The sequence below is a fragment of the Melanotaenia boesemani genome, chromosome 7, assembly GCF_017639745.1.
Source record: "Melanotaenia boesemani isolate fMelBoe1 chromosome 7, fMelBoe1.pri, whole genome shotgun sequence".
In the NCBI taxonomy this organism is placed as follows: domain Eukaryota; kingdom Metazoa; phylum Chordata; class Actinopteri; order Atheriniformes; family Melanotaeniidae; genus Melanotaenia; species Melanotaenia boesemani.
In genome coordinates, this window is record NC_055688.1 from 30,335,301 (window position 1) to 30,353,722 (window position 18,422).

Sequence of the window (18,422 nt, forward strand, 5' to 3'; positions counted from 1 at the left end):
TAATAATAATAATAATAATAATAATAATAATAATAAGAATAAGAATAAGAATAAGAATAAGAATAAGAATAAGAATAATAATAATATTAATAATATGAACATGTATCAAAATTAATTAAAGTAAAAAGAACATTAATTTGTTGCTTGAACAATTTTTTATTGCATTGGCAACATAATGTGCGTTAGACGTCTAATTTAGGGTCGCGGGGAAACTGGAGCCTGTTCCAGCAATTATTAAGCAGGCAGGGTACACCCTGGACAGGACCAGTCTATCACCGTGCACACATAAGAAGTGACTTTACTGCTTCTTCATATTCCAATAGGAACCACCATCTGTATGCTGCTATTTTTATGATTGTGCTTAATCTTTTAAACCTAAAAGAAGTCTTATTTTTAACCAGCCATCAATGTATTTGGGCATCCCTTTTTTCCCACTTCCATAGTAAATCCCCATTAACATGTTAGAAGCTATAAAGAAATAGAAAGGCTAAAATGAATTTAAAAAAAGAAACTAAAAATAAAACCATTTGTTTATTCGACTCACATCTCATCAGTGTGTTTATAAAAATGAGTTTTCAAAAGTCACATATAAAATTTTAATTAGCCAGTTTCAAGGAGTCAGTTTCTTTTACTCTGTCCCCCCCCCCCCCCAATTATTCTTTCATAATTTATTCCAGCACCAGTAATCTATGGTCATATACATGTTTATGCTTAGTCAAATCAATGCCTGCTCTACTTAGCGAATATGTGAAGCTTACAGATACGTTTGGTTCAATCACTTTGGAGGTTGCATGTGACTGTGACTCATTATAGCTTTGAAAAGCATTATGTTTCATTATGTGGCTGCCTCCACAGTTTTCACCTTCCTTTTAGCCTGAATCCCATTTGGAAAGCTAGAAATTAGGGCAGCAGCTCCCAAGACAGTTTTGGAAAAAAAAAGGTTTCTGCAATAGTACAACGTATTGTGAATAACAAGTGATTTTTTTGGTTTGGTTTTCTTTTTTGTGGTTGGTGGTCTGCTGGTAGTAACATTTCAGTCAGCCACCACTAGTGTAAAAATGATAATAAACACACTGTTTTCTCCCAATTTGCAGAACATATGTGGTAATAAAGGTAATAGACTCCTCTTAAATGTTGCCAGCAGTGCTCTTTTTGAAGTAATATCAACATTTCTTCTTCTGAAACCAGTGGCTTTGAAACCTCCTCCAGACTAAATGCAAAGCTTAAGATGGGAATTAATGGACCACCTAGGTAAGCAGACCATCTGATTTAACACCTATTACAATTCTGTCAGCGTATCAAAGCTTTCTGAGTAGTCCACCATCAGGTGACAACCTCAGTCAGTTTATTTTTTCAATTATGATCAATAAAAGCTTCTTATCAGGTGGATACACCAGAACAGAACAGAAGCCTAATACTGTAGCATAAACCAGCAGGTGGAGCTCAAAAGACTGTCAACAAAAGTCTGGACTCAACTGAGTCATGCAACTCTGGCCTTTTCAACAGTCCAATCAGGCAGCAAAGCACCCATTTGTTTTTATGACATCCCCAACACCTAACTGTAAACATGTCTGATTAGTCCTCCTAGGGGAGTTTTTGTTAAAACACAGTGATAATGTTTGTTTCCTTTCACCTCTGCAGGAAAGTCACAGAGAACGACTACTATCAAGGATTATCATTACTGGTACCAGGCTGTTGACTTCGCTCTCCACCCCTCGAGTATTGCTGTGGAGGAGTGACACCTGTTCAACTCGATGCACTCATTTCTAGTCACAGCAGTACGAGGTCAAACCAAGGCAGGGAAAGCCTACAGATGACATCATGCAGCTCCATGGACAGCTGTCAGCATGAGTCAGGTGAATGTGGGTAGACTGAAAGCCGCTGTGTTCCTTATGTCAGGCAACAAAAGCTTCCTGAGGTGGCTTCCACTTCAGTCATCATCAAAGTATGAGTAACTATGACAGGAAGCCATAACACACTAACTTCCACGTCTGGAGACCAATAGATTGCAAAAGATGCTAAAGTGTGGATGAGTATGGAGGCTTTTCTTATCAGCAACAACAGTAACAGGACTGCCATTCAATAAGATGCTTTGTTACCTAAACAAAAAGTAAATCGTATCTATAGCATCACTGAAAGCTCGTTTTTTGTTTTGTTTTGTTTTGTGTTTTTTATAAAAACAATACAAGTGCAAAACAATACACATGTCATTTTCAGTTTTTCAAGTGGCAAACACAGGGTATTTGCATGTGCTCAATTATACATTCAGCGTGTGACAAACATGTGCACTTCCTTATAATGAGAAAGAATTATTTATAGCATGCTGTGCTCTTATCATTTGTCGGGCCCAACAGGTACAAAAAGATGAAGTTCAAGGACTCCCAAACTTGTCCTCCCAGCAAGCTGTTACTTAGACAAACATTCATCATTCAAGCACACAATTACACCACACCTAATCCGTCTTCTTTATAGAGTATTAATTGGATAAACAAATGTTTGTTACACTGTGTTTAAGCCAGTCCCCTCTGTTCTTCACTCACATTAATGACACGCAAAACCGTTTACTGATATATCTCTGCCTTCCAGTATTTAATATCCCAGTTTGATGTATGGCCCTTAAGTTTTAGCATGATCAAACTCTCTATAGCAAACAGTTAATCCACAAATTACTACAGTACACACACACACACATACAAAACAAAACAACACCAAAAAAAAAAAAAAAAAAAAAAAGTTCAGTAGCATATTTGAAGAAGATAATTATATTCTATGGCCTTCATTAAGAGCTACTTTCGTTAGCTCATTCTCTCCAGGACTGTAATTCATGCTGCACTGGTGGAGCTTCTTAATTAACACCTACTCAAGCCAGCAAATGGAAGGGTGTTTGTTGTACTTCCCTGCAGAACAAAACACCATTGTTGTTTGCAATGTTGTCTGTGTCCACTGCTTTGAATAGCCCATGGCCTCTCCTCCATTTTTCTTCCTCCTAACAGTTGGGATTATGGCATGACAGTTTCCTCTACATTGTTATATTTGTTTTTAGATTTGTTTTGGTCGTATGCATGAATGAGGGTGACTTAACACACAAAGCAGCAGGAGGATAATTGTTGTTGAAATTTCATTACCAAATTACCAACTAGGGCAGCTGTGGCTTAAGTTTTTTTAATATACATGGGATGCAACTCAACTTGCAAGTCTGATTGCTTTCAGGGGATTACTTAAGTCATAAGGCCTTGAGTTTGGGTCCATCTAAGACTCTTCAGGGCTCACTTAGCATCTTCAATATTAAAGATCAAGGCAGTTATAATCGACTTAATAGATATGGCTTGTTTGGAAGGATTGGCTTGAGAAATTTTTTTCTCTTTTAAAGGAACATGGAACATTTCAGGCGATGGACAGCTTAGGTTTGGGGGAAGTGGGGGCAAAAAAATTCTCTGGATCTATGTCAGAGAAGACCAAAGTGGACATGTCTGGCCACAATGCACAGTGCCATGGCAATAACTAAACAGTATAGAAATATGAAAGCCTCATGCCCACTGTCAAGCATGGCAGAGGATGGCTAATGATTTGGGCAAGTTTGGCAGCATCTGGGGCTGGGTATTTTACTGCTCCATTTATGTACATAAATAGGTATTCTATCTCCTTCTTTGTTTGTTTTGCTGGTTGCACATACGTTAAACTACACAACACTATCCCCAGAATTTAGGTTGTAGTGTTTTGCTTGCTCCGCATTAACAAGTTATCTGAAAACAGACTGAAATACACATGAAAAGAACACAGACATTGGACAGAAGGCTCCCTCATTGTGCATATTTAACGTTGAGCATAAATTAACTCTTAGGCTGGAAATATACTTGCTTTAATTACACTTACACATGATTATCATGGCTGCCTCTTGTATTTTGCACTTATTTTAGGCATCTTTTGTGCACATCCTCAGAAATATTCTCATTCAAGAGCTGAAATATGCAAGTAAACACTAGGCAAGGCAAAGTTATTTGTATGGCACATTTCATGTACAAGACAATTCAAAGTGCTTTACATAAAACATTAAAAGCATTACAGCGGGGTGCAGGAAGCAATAAGTGCATTAAAACAAACTTTAAAAGAAATAAAAGAAATTAAATAAGAACAGAAAGAAAAAAAAGCTAAAATAAAATAGATAAATTTCAAGAAATAAAGTTCCAGTGTGGGGAATTTAACTGTTGTTTTGATAGTAGGCAGCAATTAGAAAAGTTTTTAACACTGCTGGGAGTTTTAGCAGACCTGCAGTTTTATGGGGGTTTGTTCCACATGTGAGGAGCATAAAAGCTGAACGCTGCCTTTCCACGTTTAAGTCTGACTCTGGGAACAGAAAGTAGACCTGACCCTGATGATCTGAGGGATCTGGTTGGTTCATAATGAACCAGAAGATCCTGAATGTATTTTGGTCCTGAACCATTCAGTGCTTTGTAAACTAACAGCCGGATTTTGAAGTCAGTTCTTTGACAGACAGGAAGCCAGTGTAAAGATCTGAGGATTGGAGTTATATGATCTACTTTCTTGGTCTTAGTGAGGACTCGAGCAGCAGCGTTCTGGACTGACTGTAGCTGCCTGATGGACTTTTGAGGGAGACCTGTGAGGACAGCATTACAGTAGTCCAGTCTACTAAAGATAAATGCATGGACAGGTTTTTTCTAAATCCTGCTGAGTCATCAGTCCTTTAATCCTCGATATGTTCTTTAAGTGATATTAGGCTTCACAGCTGTATTAATATAACTGCTAAAATCCAGATATGAGTCCATGACTACTCCCAGATTTCTTGCTTGGTTTTTAGTTTTGAAATTGCATGTTTGAAGCTGAGTGCTGACTTTTAATCTTTCTTCCTTGGTTCCAAAAACTATTATTTTAGTTTTGTCTTCATTTAACTGAAGGAAGTTCTGGCACATCCAATCTTTAATTTGATCAATGTAGTTGATCAGAGTTTGGATTGGACTGTAGTCTCCTGTTGAGATGGTTATGTAGATTTGTGTGTCATCAGCATAACTGTGGTAACATGTGGTAAGATGATTGCATTTTATTACTACTTTTATACTTACTTTAAGTTCAGAGACAGTTATTAGTAATGGGAGTTCATGTTTGTGCAAAATGGGGTGTGGGTGGGCGGGGCAAGTGTGCATGAAGATTGGTGTAGTTTAGTCAGTAAATGCTGATCTCTGTTGCATTTCCACAGCCAACTGTACCTTTACCTGGTAGGCACTGTGTTGGCCGGATAGCAACAGATGCTTCAACGTTTTAATAGTGTGACGTCAAAGTACTGCATCGTCTTCATTGAATTATAATGAAAACGAAACGTGACACTGCAACAAAGGTGGAGAATGGCAGACATCCAGGAGTTTTGTGAGCTCTCTCCTTTGTGTGTGGTTTTCAGTCACAACAGAAATCCACAGATGAGTTGCAAAGAAGGTGCACAGAAATATATATATATATATATATATGTACTGAAAGAACTGAAAGAGTGTGTACTGTCATCACATGCGTGTGGTGTTTATGCATGTGCTGTATGTGAGAAAACTGGGAAAGTGAGGTGGAGAGGGTTGGCCCTTGCCTCTTACGATAATCTATTTATGTCTGTCACACTTCATTAAGCCCAAATCAAAACACCTGACACTGAATATGTTTATTAAATTCCAAAATGTAATCAGCCACAGCTAATACCTAAAAGCTAAAAATATGACCACAGCATACACATAATGGCATATATAGTTTGTTTTGACCTTGAAGTTGTGAATTTTTTAACAAGAACAAGCTATTTCTAGTTGCCTCAATTAAAATTGTGATCTAAAACATCAGCACTGGTGGAGCGCTATCTCTCTGGGGGCTTCTGTTACTTAAAAACAGAAACAAACAAAGGATGGGGTGGCACAGATAGTTTCTGTGAAAATCTAAAACTATGCAGCTCTGTCAGAGAGGTGGTTCCAAGCAGAAGGACTTGAAGAAAAAATATAAGAAGGAAACATGTTGTACAGATTCAAGTAATGTATAACAATTAATCAAAATAAAAAATATATGGAATTTTTTCATATTTTTGAATAGAACTATGAGCACAGATCACTTTTTATATATTTCTTTTTCATGCTTATTTTACCAGGGTCATTTTTCTGAACAAGAAACTAGATTTCAAGTTTTATGGACATAAAGAAAGATGAAATGAAGTTTTGATTAAATTTTTCGCCTTACAATTCTTCTTACAATAGAATGATGCTCAGATTTTCAATTATTCTACAATTTTAAGATCTAACGGTTAATTGTATATTAGTCACAGATGTATATTAGCTTAGCATACATATATATATATATATATATATATATATATATGTGTGTGTGTGTGTGTGTGTGTGTGTGTAAACAGGTTGATTTATTTATTTTTACAGAATGGGCTCCAAGTTGTTATTTAAAGATTAAGCAGACACCCAAAAATCTTTGTATTTCACTCACTGATTCTAACTAAAGTTATCTTTTGATTGAGCCATCCCACACTAAGCTGTGTCTTATCTTGGCCACCCCATTAAAAATTTCCTGAATATGCCACTTTCCAAGATGGATAAGTCTGAGGTGAAAACCTTTGGGGACTGAACTCCTATCATAAAAGGTTGAGCCAATCTTATCCTATCCTATCTTCAACCGATATGAAAACATTTCATGGAAATCTGTTAACTGCTACTGTAAGACAAGGTTGTCTTTTCTTTTTTAATTAAAAAAAAAAAAGTTAAATTCCCTCTTGAGTCTCCGTGGGGGAAAATAAAACTGGCATCCCACGGCTTGGCCTTATCCTAGGCTGGTTTTATGTAAGCAATAATTAATCCATATATGGACACTTACAGTGCACGCCACGCCCCAAACACCTCCTTTTTGTCGGGCTTGCTGTGGCCTGTGGTCGCCCTGCCCCGCTGCCAGGAAGTTCAGGAACTCGGTCACCGCCCCAGCCCCCCTCCGCTTTATCCGTTGTTTGGGGAATAGTCTGTCTCATCGAAACAGTCTTAACCGAAACTCTACAGTTAGATAGTGCTAGAGAATCTTTTAACATATTTGGTATTGACTTTTGGGATTGTTTCTCAAGTGGAAAGAACTTCGCCGTAGTGTCGGCAGACAAGAGCACAACTGAACGGAGCGCGTGAGGTGAGGAAAACTTTTGAGGCAAGGAATTCCATACTTCCCATTCCTCCATTTTGAACTTTTAAACTCCAGTTTATCTAGCGGGTTGTTTTCGGTGAGTTCTGGCCTCAACGTTTCTTTGATGGTGAAAATTTAAATGGGTATAAAGTGGATTAGTTATCTGGACAGCTTGCTAACACGACAGATTAAGTTAATTTTCCGCAGGATAGCGGGCTAAAAGCTAACGTGGTTGTTTGTTGATGGGAGGCTAGCATTAGCAGTAGCAGGGCGGTGTGTGTAACACTACGTTAAATGGTAGCAGGTAAGAACAAACGTTAGGTTAGGTTGGCTGAAATTATGACGTGCCTCTTGTAAAGTGAATAAATGTTCTATATAAGTTATGTTAAGGTTATGTTAAAGTTGTTATACTTCCAAATGACCTTTCTATTACTGCGTAAAACCGACGGTTGTTGAGGTTGGTCGTGACAACAGGTGTAACTTAAGCTCCTTATAGTATGTTAGCACCTAACGTTAGCAGTTTAGCTCCCAGTGTTTCATCCCCCTGTTGTACCTTTCACCAGTAATTACATTTTGTTGACATTTTTGTTTGTTTTAAGATGTTTCTTTTTTCTTTACTTAATTTCACACTCCCTTTAATACGTTTGTTGGTGTCTCTTGATATGTTTGATGTGTTTAAAACATAATTTAACAAATCACACACATACTTTTAGTTTTTATCAAGCCTGTTCGGCTGACGGGTTTAGGCTTGCCAGATTTCGAAATAATGGACTTTGGAGCTCAAGTGCCACACCCATATTAAGAAAGTAAAAGCACCTGCCGCTCTAATGTTTTAGAGTACTTGCCCATTTAAAGCGTCTGTTTGTGTAGTTTAAGCGAAGAAACATCTGATTGTAATTACATGTATTCTAACTGCCTTTCGTTGATAAAAATGATAGGCATCCCTCACATGTGCTCTCATAATTATGTGGGCCAATGTCTAGCGACAGCATTGTTCTGATATTACAGCTGACCAACATTTCAGTTCTAGGCCCTCAGCCCTCAGGGCCTGCTGATTATCCTTGCCTGCTTCATGTTTGATGGCTAATCAATGGTGTTGCAGTCACAGTTTGAAAAGAGAAATCGAAAGTGGGCCACAGTGTTACTGTGTGGTGCCTTTGGCAGTCATTCAGTAAGAGGAAAAGTCTTAATATTTGGAATTTGCTCAGACATTTGGCGGCTGATCTTAAAATCTTAAAGGACATGTAATGTATCAAACAAATGTCTACTTCATGTGCTTTATTTTGTATTTTATTCGCCTCTGGTGGATGCAAGCTTAACCTCTAACATTTTTTTCCCGTGTACAGAAGATGCTGAGGGAGGGAGGGATGGATGACAAAATATGTGAGGAAGCATGACAAGTTCATGTACAGTAAAAACATTGAGTTTACAATGCCTCATTTCTCATTATTGCTAACACTGTGACAAAGATAACAATTATGCATCAGTGTTTAAAAATAAAAGCGACATTGAAATGAGGAAATGGTGTGGGTTTGAGAGTGAGAGTCGCAGAAAAAACAATTTTACAGATCGTAGAAAGGATCACTTTGATCACATTTCATGAAAACATTATTCTGATGCACTTCACCACTGCTACTACATTCTTTCTGAATACATTTTTGCCAGTACATATGTATTTAGCTAATTAATGCAGTCATCAGTGAGCACATAGTTTAACAACACATCATTACATTCACAATTTTTTTTTTTACTTCCAAACTTACCTCACATCAGTGTTTCTGTTTTCTATACATTACTGTCACATGCTGTAACTGTGTGCTTATGGTTTTGCAGTGTGCTGCTGTTTTGTGTCTGCAGTTTTTCTTAGAGCGTTGTGTTAACAAAACAAAGAAAAAAACAAATCAGCATTGAGAACTGATTAAATGCTGTGGGTAAAATCACAAAGTGAATCTGATGTGCATGAGATTCATGGTGGAATATTGAGGCTAGATTACTCTTTAGCAGGTTTATTCAGTTTCAACTTCTTGTGATAAATGAGGTGACTGGATGAGAGTTGACTGCTGGAGGCCAAGGATGCTATGTGTGCTTTTTTTAAAAACCTTTATTCTTTTGTTATGTTTGTCAGATGTTATTTGACAAATTCCTTTTAACTTTATTGAGAAAATAATTTGAATTGCTTAGACTTGCAGTTTTGGCACTAATATAAATTTGTCACTTGCTAAAACCTGTTTGGGAGGGAAAGCCAAAATTCCTCCTGGCTATAAAAACCTGTACACATGCATTGTTTTGGATGACAAAATGTTTGTTTTTTTTCCCCTTATTTTAAACGTGTTTCTACTGTTTTTCTTAAAATTAATCAACTTTTTCTTTTTTAAACTATAGAAAACAAGACACAATGACGAGCATCAACACAGCTAACATCAACTTCAAATGGGACCCTAAGAGTCTAGAGATTCGTACTCTGGCAGTGGAGAGGCTACTGGAGCCTCTTGTCACCCAGGTATAACAAATTCATTGTCTGTTGGAGATATGTGTAAAAATGTGCGCAGGTTTTATTTTTTTTTTTTTTTTTTTGGCAAAATGCTTGAAAATACAGAACAAATTTAGTAGATTTGAATGACACTTTTGGTATAATGCAGTAGAGCCCGACCAATTGATTAGCCAGCTGATTAAATTGGGCGATTATAGCCCTTTTTAAAGAACCATAATCGGACAGAGTTTTGCAGATTAAACACATATATTCTTAATTTCTCATAAAACACTAAATGCCGTTCATTGTCAAGTCTTGCAGAATGATGTTGCTGCTCTGTTTGTCCACTAGATGGAGCTCTGACTGCCCCTGCTTTGTTGCTTTGGCCATGCTTTTCATTTACTTTGCATTGCTAAAGTTTTGCTAACCTAACTTAAGTTACTCCCTGTCTGTTTATGTTACCAATAACATCGCTGTGACCATCCCAACCAAGCATTACGTTAGTTAACAGCTTAAAAGCTAGTAAAGAACGTGCGTTCATCACTCCGCCAGCTGCTTGTTGAGATGCATTTAAGGAGGAACGATGTGAATGCAGCGAGGAAGGAAAAAGTTAGAGTGATGAACATTACTCTGTCTTCAGTAACTGTCATCATGTCCTGGCACTCCTAGTTTTACTTTGTCAGAAAATACTATAACTTGATTCAGGCTGTAACAGCAACTAACTGTGTGGGTCGTTGTGGAGTAACATAAGTGCCAGACTGTTTGTGACGATTATATGTTTAAAATGCAACTCTGTTAAAAATGATGTGTCTAGTTTTTATTTTGTTTAATAGAAGTTATGACTTTATGACCAAGAACATAATGGAGTAGAAAAAATGTCACTTAAAGTTAAAGGGGATCAGAAAAATAATGTTTTGCCAGTAACTTCACTCGTTATATTGCTTATATATAGAATACACCTAGTCTAACTCTAAAGATAAATTTATTAGTGCAACTGGTAGCTATATTAATGCATGCTCCATAGAAAAAAAATTCACAATGCGAATTTAAAATGAAATAAATAAAATAGTTATTTTATGAATATTTTTTAAAATTAATCAATTTTTTTCTACGTAATATCGGAATTGACATTGGCCTAAAAAAAATCCATATCGGTCTGGCTCTATAATGTAGTCATCACTGATATAGTTAAATAAGTAAGTAAATACACAATATGGCGGCAGTAAAACATTTTCTCAGCCTTTTACTTACTCAAAATGATTTTGCATCAGCACATTTCACATAAAATCATTCCAATGAAGAAAATAAGAGTAGTGTTTCCTAGAGTGAATACAGCAGTGCCAAAGATTTTATGTTTTACAGCAGCTATTTACACAATTGTAGTGATACTTCAGTGATCCTTCTACACATGTTTTTGATTTTAAAATCTTTGTACCCCATCCAAAGGTCACCACCTTGGTTAATTCCAGCAACAAAGGTCCATCTAACAAGAAGAAAGGACGTTCTAAGAAGGCTCATGTTTTGGCTGCGTCAGTAGAGACGGCTACTCAGAACTTCCTTGAGAAAGGAGAAAAGATTGCAAAGGAAAGCCAGTTCCTTAAGGATGAGCTGACTGCTGCAGTGGAGGATGTCCGCAAGCAAGGTATATTGAATACACATATCTTCACTATGTGGTTTATTTCTCATACAGAGTGCCTCTTAAGATAGGTTGAGTGATAAATAAATCATGAACTACGTATGTATCATCTCTCCTAGCAGAAGACCTTGAAATAAGAATGTGCTTTAAACAAGATGGATTTCTTTTTGCTATGAGGTTTTCAGGGAGACTATTTATAGATTCTTCATTAAAGCATGCATACGGTTCACCATCATTTCTAGGTAGACGTGGTCATGGCCTCACCTCAGAATCTACAGCATACTGCCACTGATGTAGGACTGACATATAATGTGCATAGAAGACAATCACAGCTTGAATTTCAGTGACTGACTAAAAATAAATATAGCTAATGGCTTCTAATTGCTAAAAATATTTATTGCATAGATTTTTATTGGTTTACTTGTTTGAGGAGTTTCTCTGATATAAGGCATGGTAAACCAAGAGTCTGACATGTCTTTTGTGCAATGTCAGGCTTTTTCTTTTTGCCATCAGGAGCATGAGTGTATGTCTGATTTAGAAGAGCCATCCTGTACAAATCTGTAGCAAAAAAAAAGGGGTTTTTTTCTTTAAACTTTTTCAGTGTTAATGAAAAGTGTGAAAATTGCTTCTCAAAACAATCCAAAGTGTGTCCCGTCTATGGAGATTGATTTTTAGCAGCGAATTTGCCTGCCTTGTGTAAAAGGTTATCTATTGGCTTGGATAGTAGACTCCCTGCTCGTTTTGCAGCAGAAATGACGCACAAGCTATTCGCCACTCTTTCTGCTTTTTAACCAAGACGCCTCACTTTTAGCTGTTGCCACAGAGATCAGAGCAGCACGGTGCATGAAGTGATAAAAGGAAAATAGTTTGCAGCTGTCCCTGATGATGAATTTATTTAAATGGTTATATCCACCCACGTTGTAGGAGTGCGCACATACATTCTTCCACTTCAATGACATCAGCCTCACAAGTCTATAAACAGGAGTCCACCATAGGATCACCAGCCGATGAAATTAAAATTTGTCTTGCCATAGCATGTTCCATCATCTAATAACCTCACAAGCAAGTTTCATTCACTGCCTTTTTTCACAGTGTTTTTGCTGCCTTTTAAACACTAGCAGACCACTGAGACTAGGGAGCTATGACTTGAGGGTGGCTGTTATCACCCTCTGAAGTGACATCTGTGTCACTGTGTCTTTTCTTTCCCAGATGCCCATTGAGTTAGATGTTCTCTGCTTGGGCTCTGCTCTGAGTTGTGGGAGGTATAAGACATGTCGCTAGATACCATGTACATTGCTCAGTGCCCAGGAATGTTATTGTAGTTGGGAGAAGCTGTCACTGGGCTGGAATTCAGTAACTGTGTAGTTGGTGCTTAGGCCTGGCTGTCAGCTATGCCATGCTGCTCAGTAGAGCGTGCCCAGACTGATAATATGGCCATTGAGTAGGGTAACACTCCCAGTACCACCCTGGATTTTAGAGACCCTTTCCAACCAGCTGTGGTTCACCAGCTGTTTTAAAATGAAGGGGAAAATGAACTTGATATCAGTTTAAAGGCTTTTGAAATTGCGTTTTTTTTTTTAACTGTCTAAAGTTTGTCGGTTATATTTCTCAATAACATTTATTTTAACCATTTGTAACACTTATATAATGGTGAATCACAAAAAAACAGGCATCTCTTTCTGTTTGACCTTTTCTTTACGCAGCTGTTTCTCTCTTCTCCTGTCCTTGCCCTGCCCACATGTCTCATTGTTGTCCTGCTGTTTTGAGGGCTTATTGTGTACTATACATTTTAATCATTTCATCATGCACATGGTGGACTGCAGGTGAACGCTAGATAAGTGGAAGTTTATTAATGAAGCACTGATCACTATCAGCCCCCCCCCCCCCCCCCCCCGAAAATGGCCTTATTGATTTTCTTCATGAAGGGAATAACAGCCTGAGGGCACAGACTCTCTTTGAGGTCTGTGTTGTTGATCATTTGCACAAACTGCTTTGGTTCAACCCATCAGGGAAAATGAGCGAATCTGCATGAGTCGGTTTTCTTCAGCTTTAATTCAACATTTGTCCTTTCTCTCAACAGAACAGCTCTTAGCTGAATTAGGGTTGAATCTTCAGATTAACATTAGTAGTTTCTTGGGATAAATTATGGTGAAATAAATGGTAGATTTATTCAGGACCTAGGGCTGGACAATAATTCAATATCAATATATATCACAATATACTTTTATTCAATAACGATGAAATGAGTTTAGAACACATTTCCGATAGTTCGATGTACATACAGTATATGATTACAGCGCAACATTACCGCAACACACTGACTACGTAAGCGATGACGTACACCACAGACACGGAGCCGACCTATGAGCCCGACCAAGCCCAGCAGCAGTTGGCTGTGCTCAGCGCGAGGTTGACTGCTAGGCTAGGCTAAGCTCCAACGCAGCAACTTTTAGCTACAAAATGAGTGCTCATGACTGTAATGCAAACATGACTGAACAAGCTTCTACAATCAAAGAGAAAGCAGACGGAATAGTTGATAAGAGAGGAAAGACTAATGCCATTACTAAGTGGTTTGGCTCAGTGTTGCGAACTTAGCGACTTTGTCGCTATATTTAGCGTGTTTTCACTCCCCTCTAGCGACTTTTAAGCGACTAGTGACAGATCTAGCAACTTTTTCTTGTATTATTGGAAACTTTATTTGACTGACGTAAATGAACGTAGTTTACTCTTCTCAGTGAGGAGGGGTTGCTGCGCAGACCCCTACCCTCGTCTAAAACCACCCAGAAGAGGCTTGGTCCTTGGTAATGACTAAAGCCCTGTTTCTACCAATGAGTTTGGGTCGGTGTACTTTATTTTGCCTTTCCACAGCCAAAAACTGGGAAGGGTGCCAGAATATTAGATTTGATCCTTCTTTTTTGGAACCCTTCTCTTAGGAAGCCAATCTTACCAATCAACCCCTACAGGATGGAGCTGGGCACACTGCAGTCCATTGATTGGTTAAAAGAATCATCACTTAGCGTGCAACTCGGCACTACAAACACAGCAGCAATAGCAACAAAAAAAAGTGCATCTAAAAATGACCCAAACAACAGCATCATAATAATAATAATAATAATAATAATAATAATAATAATAATAATAATAATAAACACAAAGGAATTGCCATGCACATCCATATACTTGGGGTTGGGAGCAATTTTAAATAAAAAGTATAGTTTTTGTACTGCTAGGAACTATAGGAAATATTGACATATTTATGAAAGTTGATGAATTAACAGACATTTCAGCTACCAAAAATGACAAGAAAATAGGATGAGACATATCTTGTCCTGGGCACGACCACATATTGGTCAAGTAGTGGTAATTGCCAATGGTGGGTAATGAAGAGAGACCACAGTGTGTTGTATGTCTCAAAATATCAGCATCTGACTGTATGAAGCCAAACAAGTTAGAAACCAGGGGGGCTTGACATTATTTTTCTTAATGAAAAAGGGACCCTGCAGAAAAAGTTTGGGAACCACTGGTCAAAGAGCAAGACTTTAGGTCAAAGTTGTTTTGTAATTATTTGTTTGTAACCTGTTTACATTTTACATGTATTTTATCTATATTTAAATACATTTTCACATGTATATATTTAACCTCTGCCAAGGTAGAGGTCATGTATTCAGCTGTGATAGTTGTCTGTCTGTTTGAGACATAACTCAAAAAGTGAGAAACCTGTGAGAAAGTGACGGTCATCTTATTATTTTTAGAGTACAAGTGTCTGTTTTAGGCTTTCTGTGCCTCATCAATCTTAATGGGTAAACATCTTTAAAGAGGACTGTTTTATGCTTTCTGGGTATCGTATTTATGTAAAAGTACGGACAGTATTTAGTGAGAATAAAGAAATTAGATCAACAAAAAGATTATGAAGCAGCAACTTCCCAGCACATACCTTGTCTCTCTAGAATACTGTAGTATTTACTGCTGTATTCGCACATTGTTTCACTTGCTGATTTAGTGGACTTATTCTCAGCTGGGTAATCTACACAAAGTGCAGAGCAGATGTAAGACATTTGCATTCTTGCATGCAGCCTCGCTGCAGTGCCGCTGTGAAAATGTCTTTTAACGTGTGCTGGAGGAGTTGGGTATCAAACCGCTTCCATTCTGAATGACTAGCACCCCATTATCAACACTTTATTTAAATTTTCCAGATGTTTAACAAAATAAAAAATGATTAAACACAAACTTGTCATCAAATTTGGTATATAAATTTAAAAAAGATGAAATTCCTAAAATAGAATTTAGGTCCGTAAATCTGGATCTTTATAATATTGCAAACTTTTTCCAGCAGGTTAAAAAGAACAAAAACGAGCTCAGAACCAACTTCCTTCATATCAGCATCAGAGCTACATCATTATAACAATGTAGCCACTATTGATTTAAAATTTTCCTTCAGACCTTTTGGCAACTTTTGTTCCTTTTGGCTTCAAGATGGATTGAATGGGTTGTAATCTTTTCTTGCTCTTACAAAAACATAATTTGCTGTCCACTCTGGTATAATCATTTTCACTTAACAGAAGAGAAAATAAAAACAAACGTGACTGAAAGTTTTTTCGGCCTTGCAGGGACGTGGTTGGCCTGACAACCAGCCAAACACGAACAGTGAGATGGGAGAAATGATCTGAATCTAAAATGTTTAATTTGGAGTGAGAACACGATTATTCTGAGTTGTATGACTCTGTGAAGTTACAGAGATGAGGAGAGAGAACATCTGAAGGAAAATCGGACAAGAAGTTCCTGATAAGTCTGGGATTCAGACTGAATAAGCTCTTATACATGCAGACATCACTCACTCAGTTATTTGGGGAACTTGTTGAAAGCTAGTGGCAAGAGCCTACTTAAAACACATTCCTGAAGCTGAAGCCAAGAAGTGACTTCACTTTGCATCCAAATACAGCCTGCTCATTATCTTGGGCAGATAGAGTGCCCTGACTTTACTCTTATGGTGTTTTTCCATTATATGGTGCAGTACAGTGCGACTTTGAATGACTTCTCCTAGCTTTTTTCTCCATTATATACAGTACATTTATTACACTATATGACTTTATATATGTCAAATCTGAGCTGTTCATTTCTCTTCTAAGGTCGCTGGTTATAAGCCTCGGCTGGGGGGAGGTTTGAACCTGGGGGGCGGTGGCCTTTCTGTGTGGAGTTTGCATGTTCTCTCCGGGTTATCGGGCTTCCTCCCACCGTCCAAAGACATGCATGTTAGGTCACTAAATTCTCCCTAGGAGTGTGTGCTAGTGTGAATGGTTGTTTGTCTCTGTGTTGGCCCTGCGATGGACTGGTGACCTGTCCAGGGTGTACCTGCCTCTCACCTGTTAAAATGCTGGGATAGGCTCCAGCTTACCCATGACCTGTAATGGACTAAGCGGTACAGAGAATGAATGAATGAACCATCACATGAGTGTATTTAATTAAAAAAATAATAAATTTGAGTCACTTCCCATGTGAATAGTCACCCTACAGTGCCTCTAACCTGACTGAATGAATATAACAGCCTACTTGACAAAACAAGAAAATACCACACATTTTATTTGAATTTCATTGTTTGTTCAGTTTTGTTTTAGTTCATTGGTGAATGGCATTAAAAGTAGGTCCAGTCATTTGCTCACACATGCTGCTAGTGGTCTTTTACTTTTCTGCAGTTATGTCCATTTTCTTTCTGTTTGGACTCCTGCAGAAAATAAAGGGCTTCTAGCAGAAACTTTGTCACAGACAAAACCAATTGGCAAGATGGTGCAAAGCATAGACTTGATCTTCAAAGTTGGTTTTCTGCTCGGTCTGTCTGTTTACCCACTCACCCCATGCTTCCACTGTTCAAGTTCAAATGTTCAAGATCTTTATTGTCATTATGCAAGCACAACAGAATTTTGAAGAATCTCTGTTTTAAGCACATATTTTTTCCCACTGATCTGCTCCCTTGCTCCACTCTAATAGAACTCCACCAAATTATAAGAAAATACGATAAGTACTTGTCCCCGTGGATTTTACAGTGCAGTCGTGTTGTAAGTTTTTTTTACATTTTTTTTTATAGATTTTAAGTTCTACTGTTGCCTCTTCAGAAGTGAATTAATATTTACTGACTTGGTCATGATATAAGACTAAGAAGGCAATTTATGTGGCAAGTCAACTGTGCAGACCCATCCGCTGTAAGACAAAGCATGGTGCTGTACACACCAGACGGTGAGCCTTATGACCGCACTAGCCATGCAGAGAAAATGCATCTAACTCCTGCCTCTTGTACACACTCCTGTAAATCTCAAATGACCACTAACACGGTAAACATGCGGGGGATCAACTGTGAATGATTTCTGTCATGTCATCTCTTGTAGATTACTGGTAATACAAAGACAAGCCAATACTACAACGACAGCCAACAGTTTTTGTGCACATGATTTGCAGGCTTCAGTATATCCCGAGGTTTTATAACAGATTTTTTACACTTAAAATAGTTTGCCATGTCTCTGAAAGATTGCTATACATTTGCTCTCCTCAAACTTTCAGACCACAAATTTAAGGTTTGAAATTTTGAAACTGAAAGTTCTCATTGGTTTGCTGGTTGGATATTAATTCAGAAGTCTGTTTGTACATTAGATTTAATGTAAACTATGTGTGTGCATGTGTGTTGATTTGTCACTTATTCCCAGGTGAGTCAATGCGACTGGCTTCTGGAGAATTTGCAGAAGACCCATGCTCTTCTGTAAAGAGGGGCAATATGGTCCGTGCTGCCAGGGCCCTCCTTTCAGCTGTTACACATCTGTTGGTGCTGGCAGACATGTCTGATGTCTACAAACTACTACTGCAGCTTAAACTGGTGAGATGATTTATTTTCTGCGTTATTGATTTACAAAGAAGGTAAATGATCAGAAAAGGCAACTATTTACCTTAGCGACACATTGATGGTGGCATTATCCAGTTCAAATGTGTAGGTTTTTATTTCCCAGGGACTCCTAAAAGCTTGAATCAAAAGCAGCTGACCACCTTGTTTAACCAGCTGCCTTTGATTCAAGCTCTTAGGATTACAACGACGTGGATGGCTGAGAATCTACACCAGCATATTTTTTTAAAGACATTTGACAAATAACCAAGTAACAAAATTAATTACTACTTTTGATAAAA

At 37.9% G+C, this 18,422-nt stretch overlaps 1 protein-coding gene across 3 annotated transcripts in view; it reads left to right on the plus strand.

Moving 5' to 3' along the window:
* The first annotated feature begins 6,943 nt into the window (after positions 1-6,943).
* The window catches only part of ctnna1 (catenin (cadherin-associated protein), alpha 1), an 81,614-nt gene continuing 70,135 nt past the window's right edge, over positions 6,944-18,422 (plus strand). The window contains exons 1-4 of one of the 3 annotated variants that reach the window (XM_041989502.1): positions 6,944-7,176; positions 9,535-9,652; positions 11,069-11,264; positions 17,951-18,117. In XM_041989502.1, coding sequence (XP_041845436.1) covers positions 9,548-9,652; positions 11,069-11,264; positions 17,951-18,117 — 468 coding nt within the window. In that variant the 5' untranslated portion in view covers positions 6,944-7,176; positions 9,535-9,547. Of the gene's footprint in view, positions 7,177-7,210; positions 7,250-9,534; positions 9,653-11,068; positions 11,265-17,950; positions 18,118-18,422 lie in introns of those variants that run through there. The other 2 variants (XM_041989501.1, XM_041989503.1) reach the window with 2 other exon arrangements.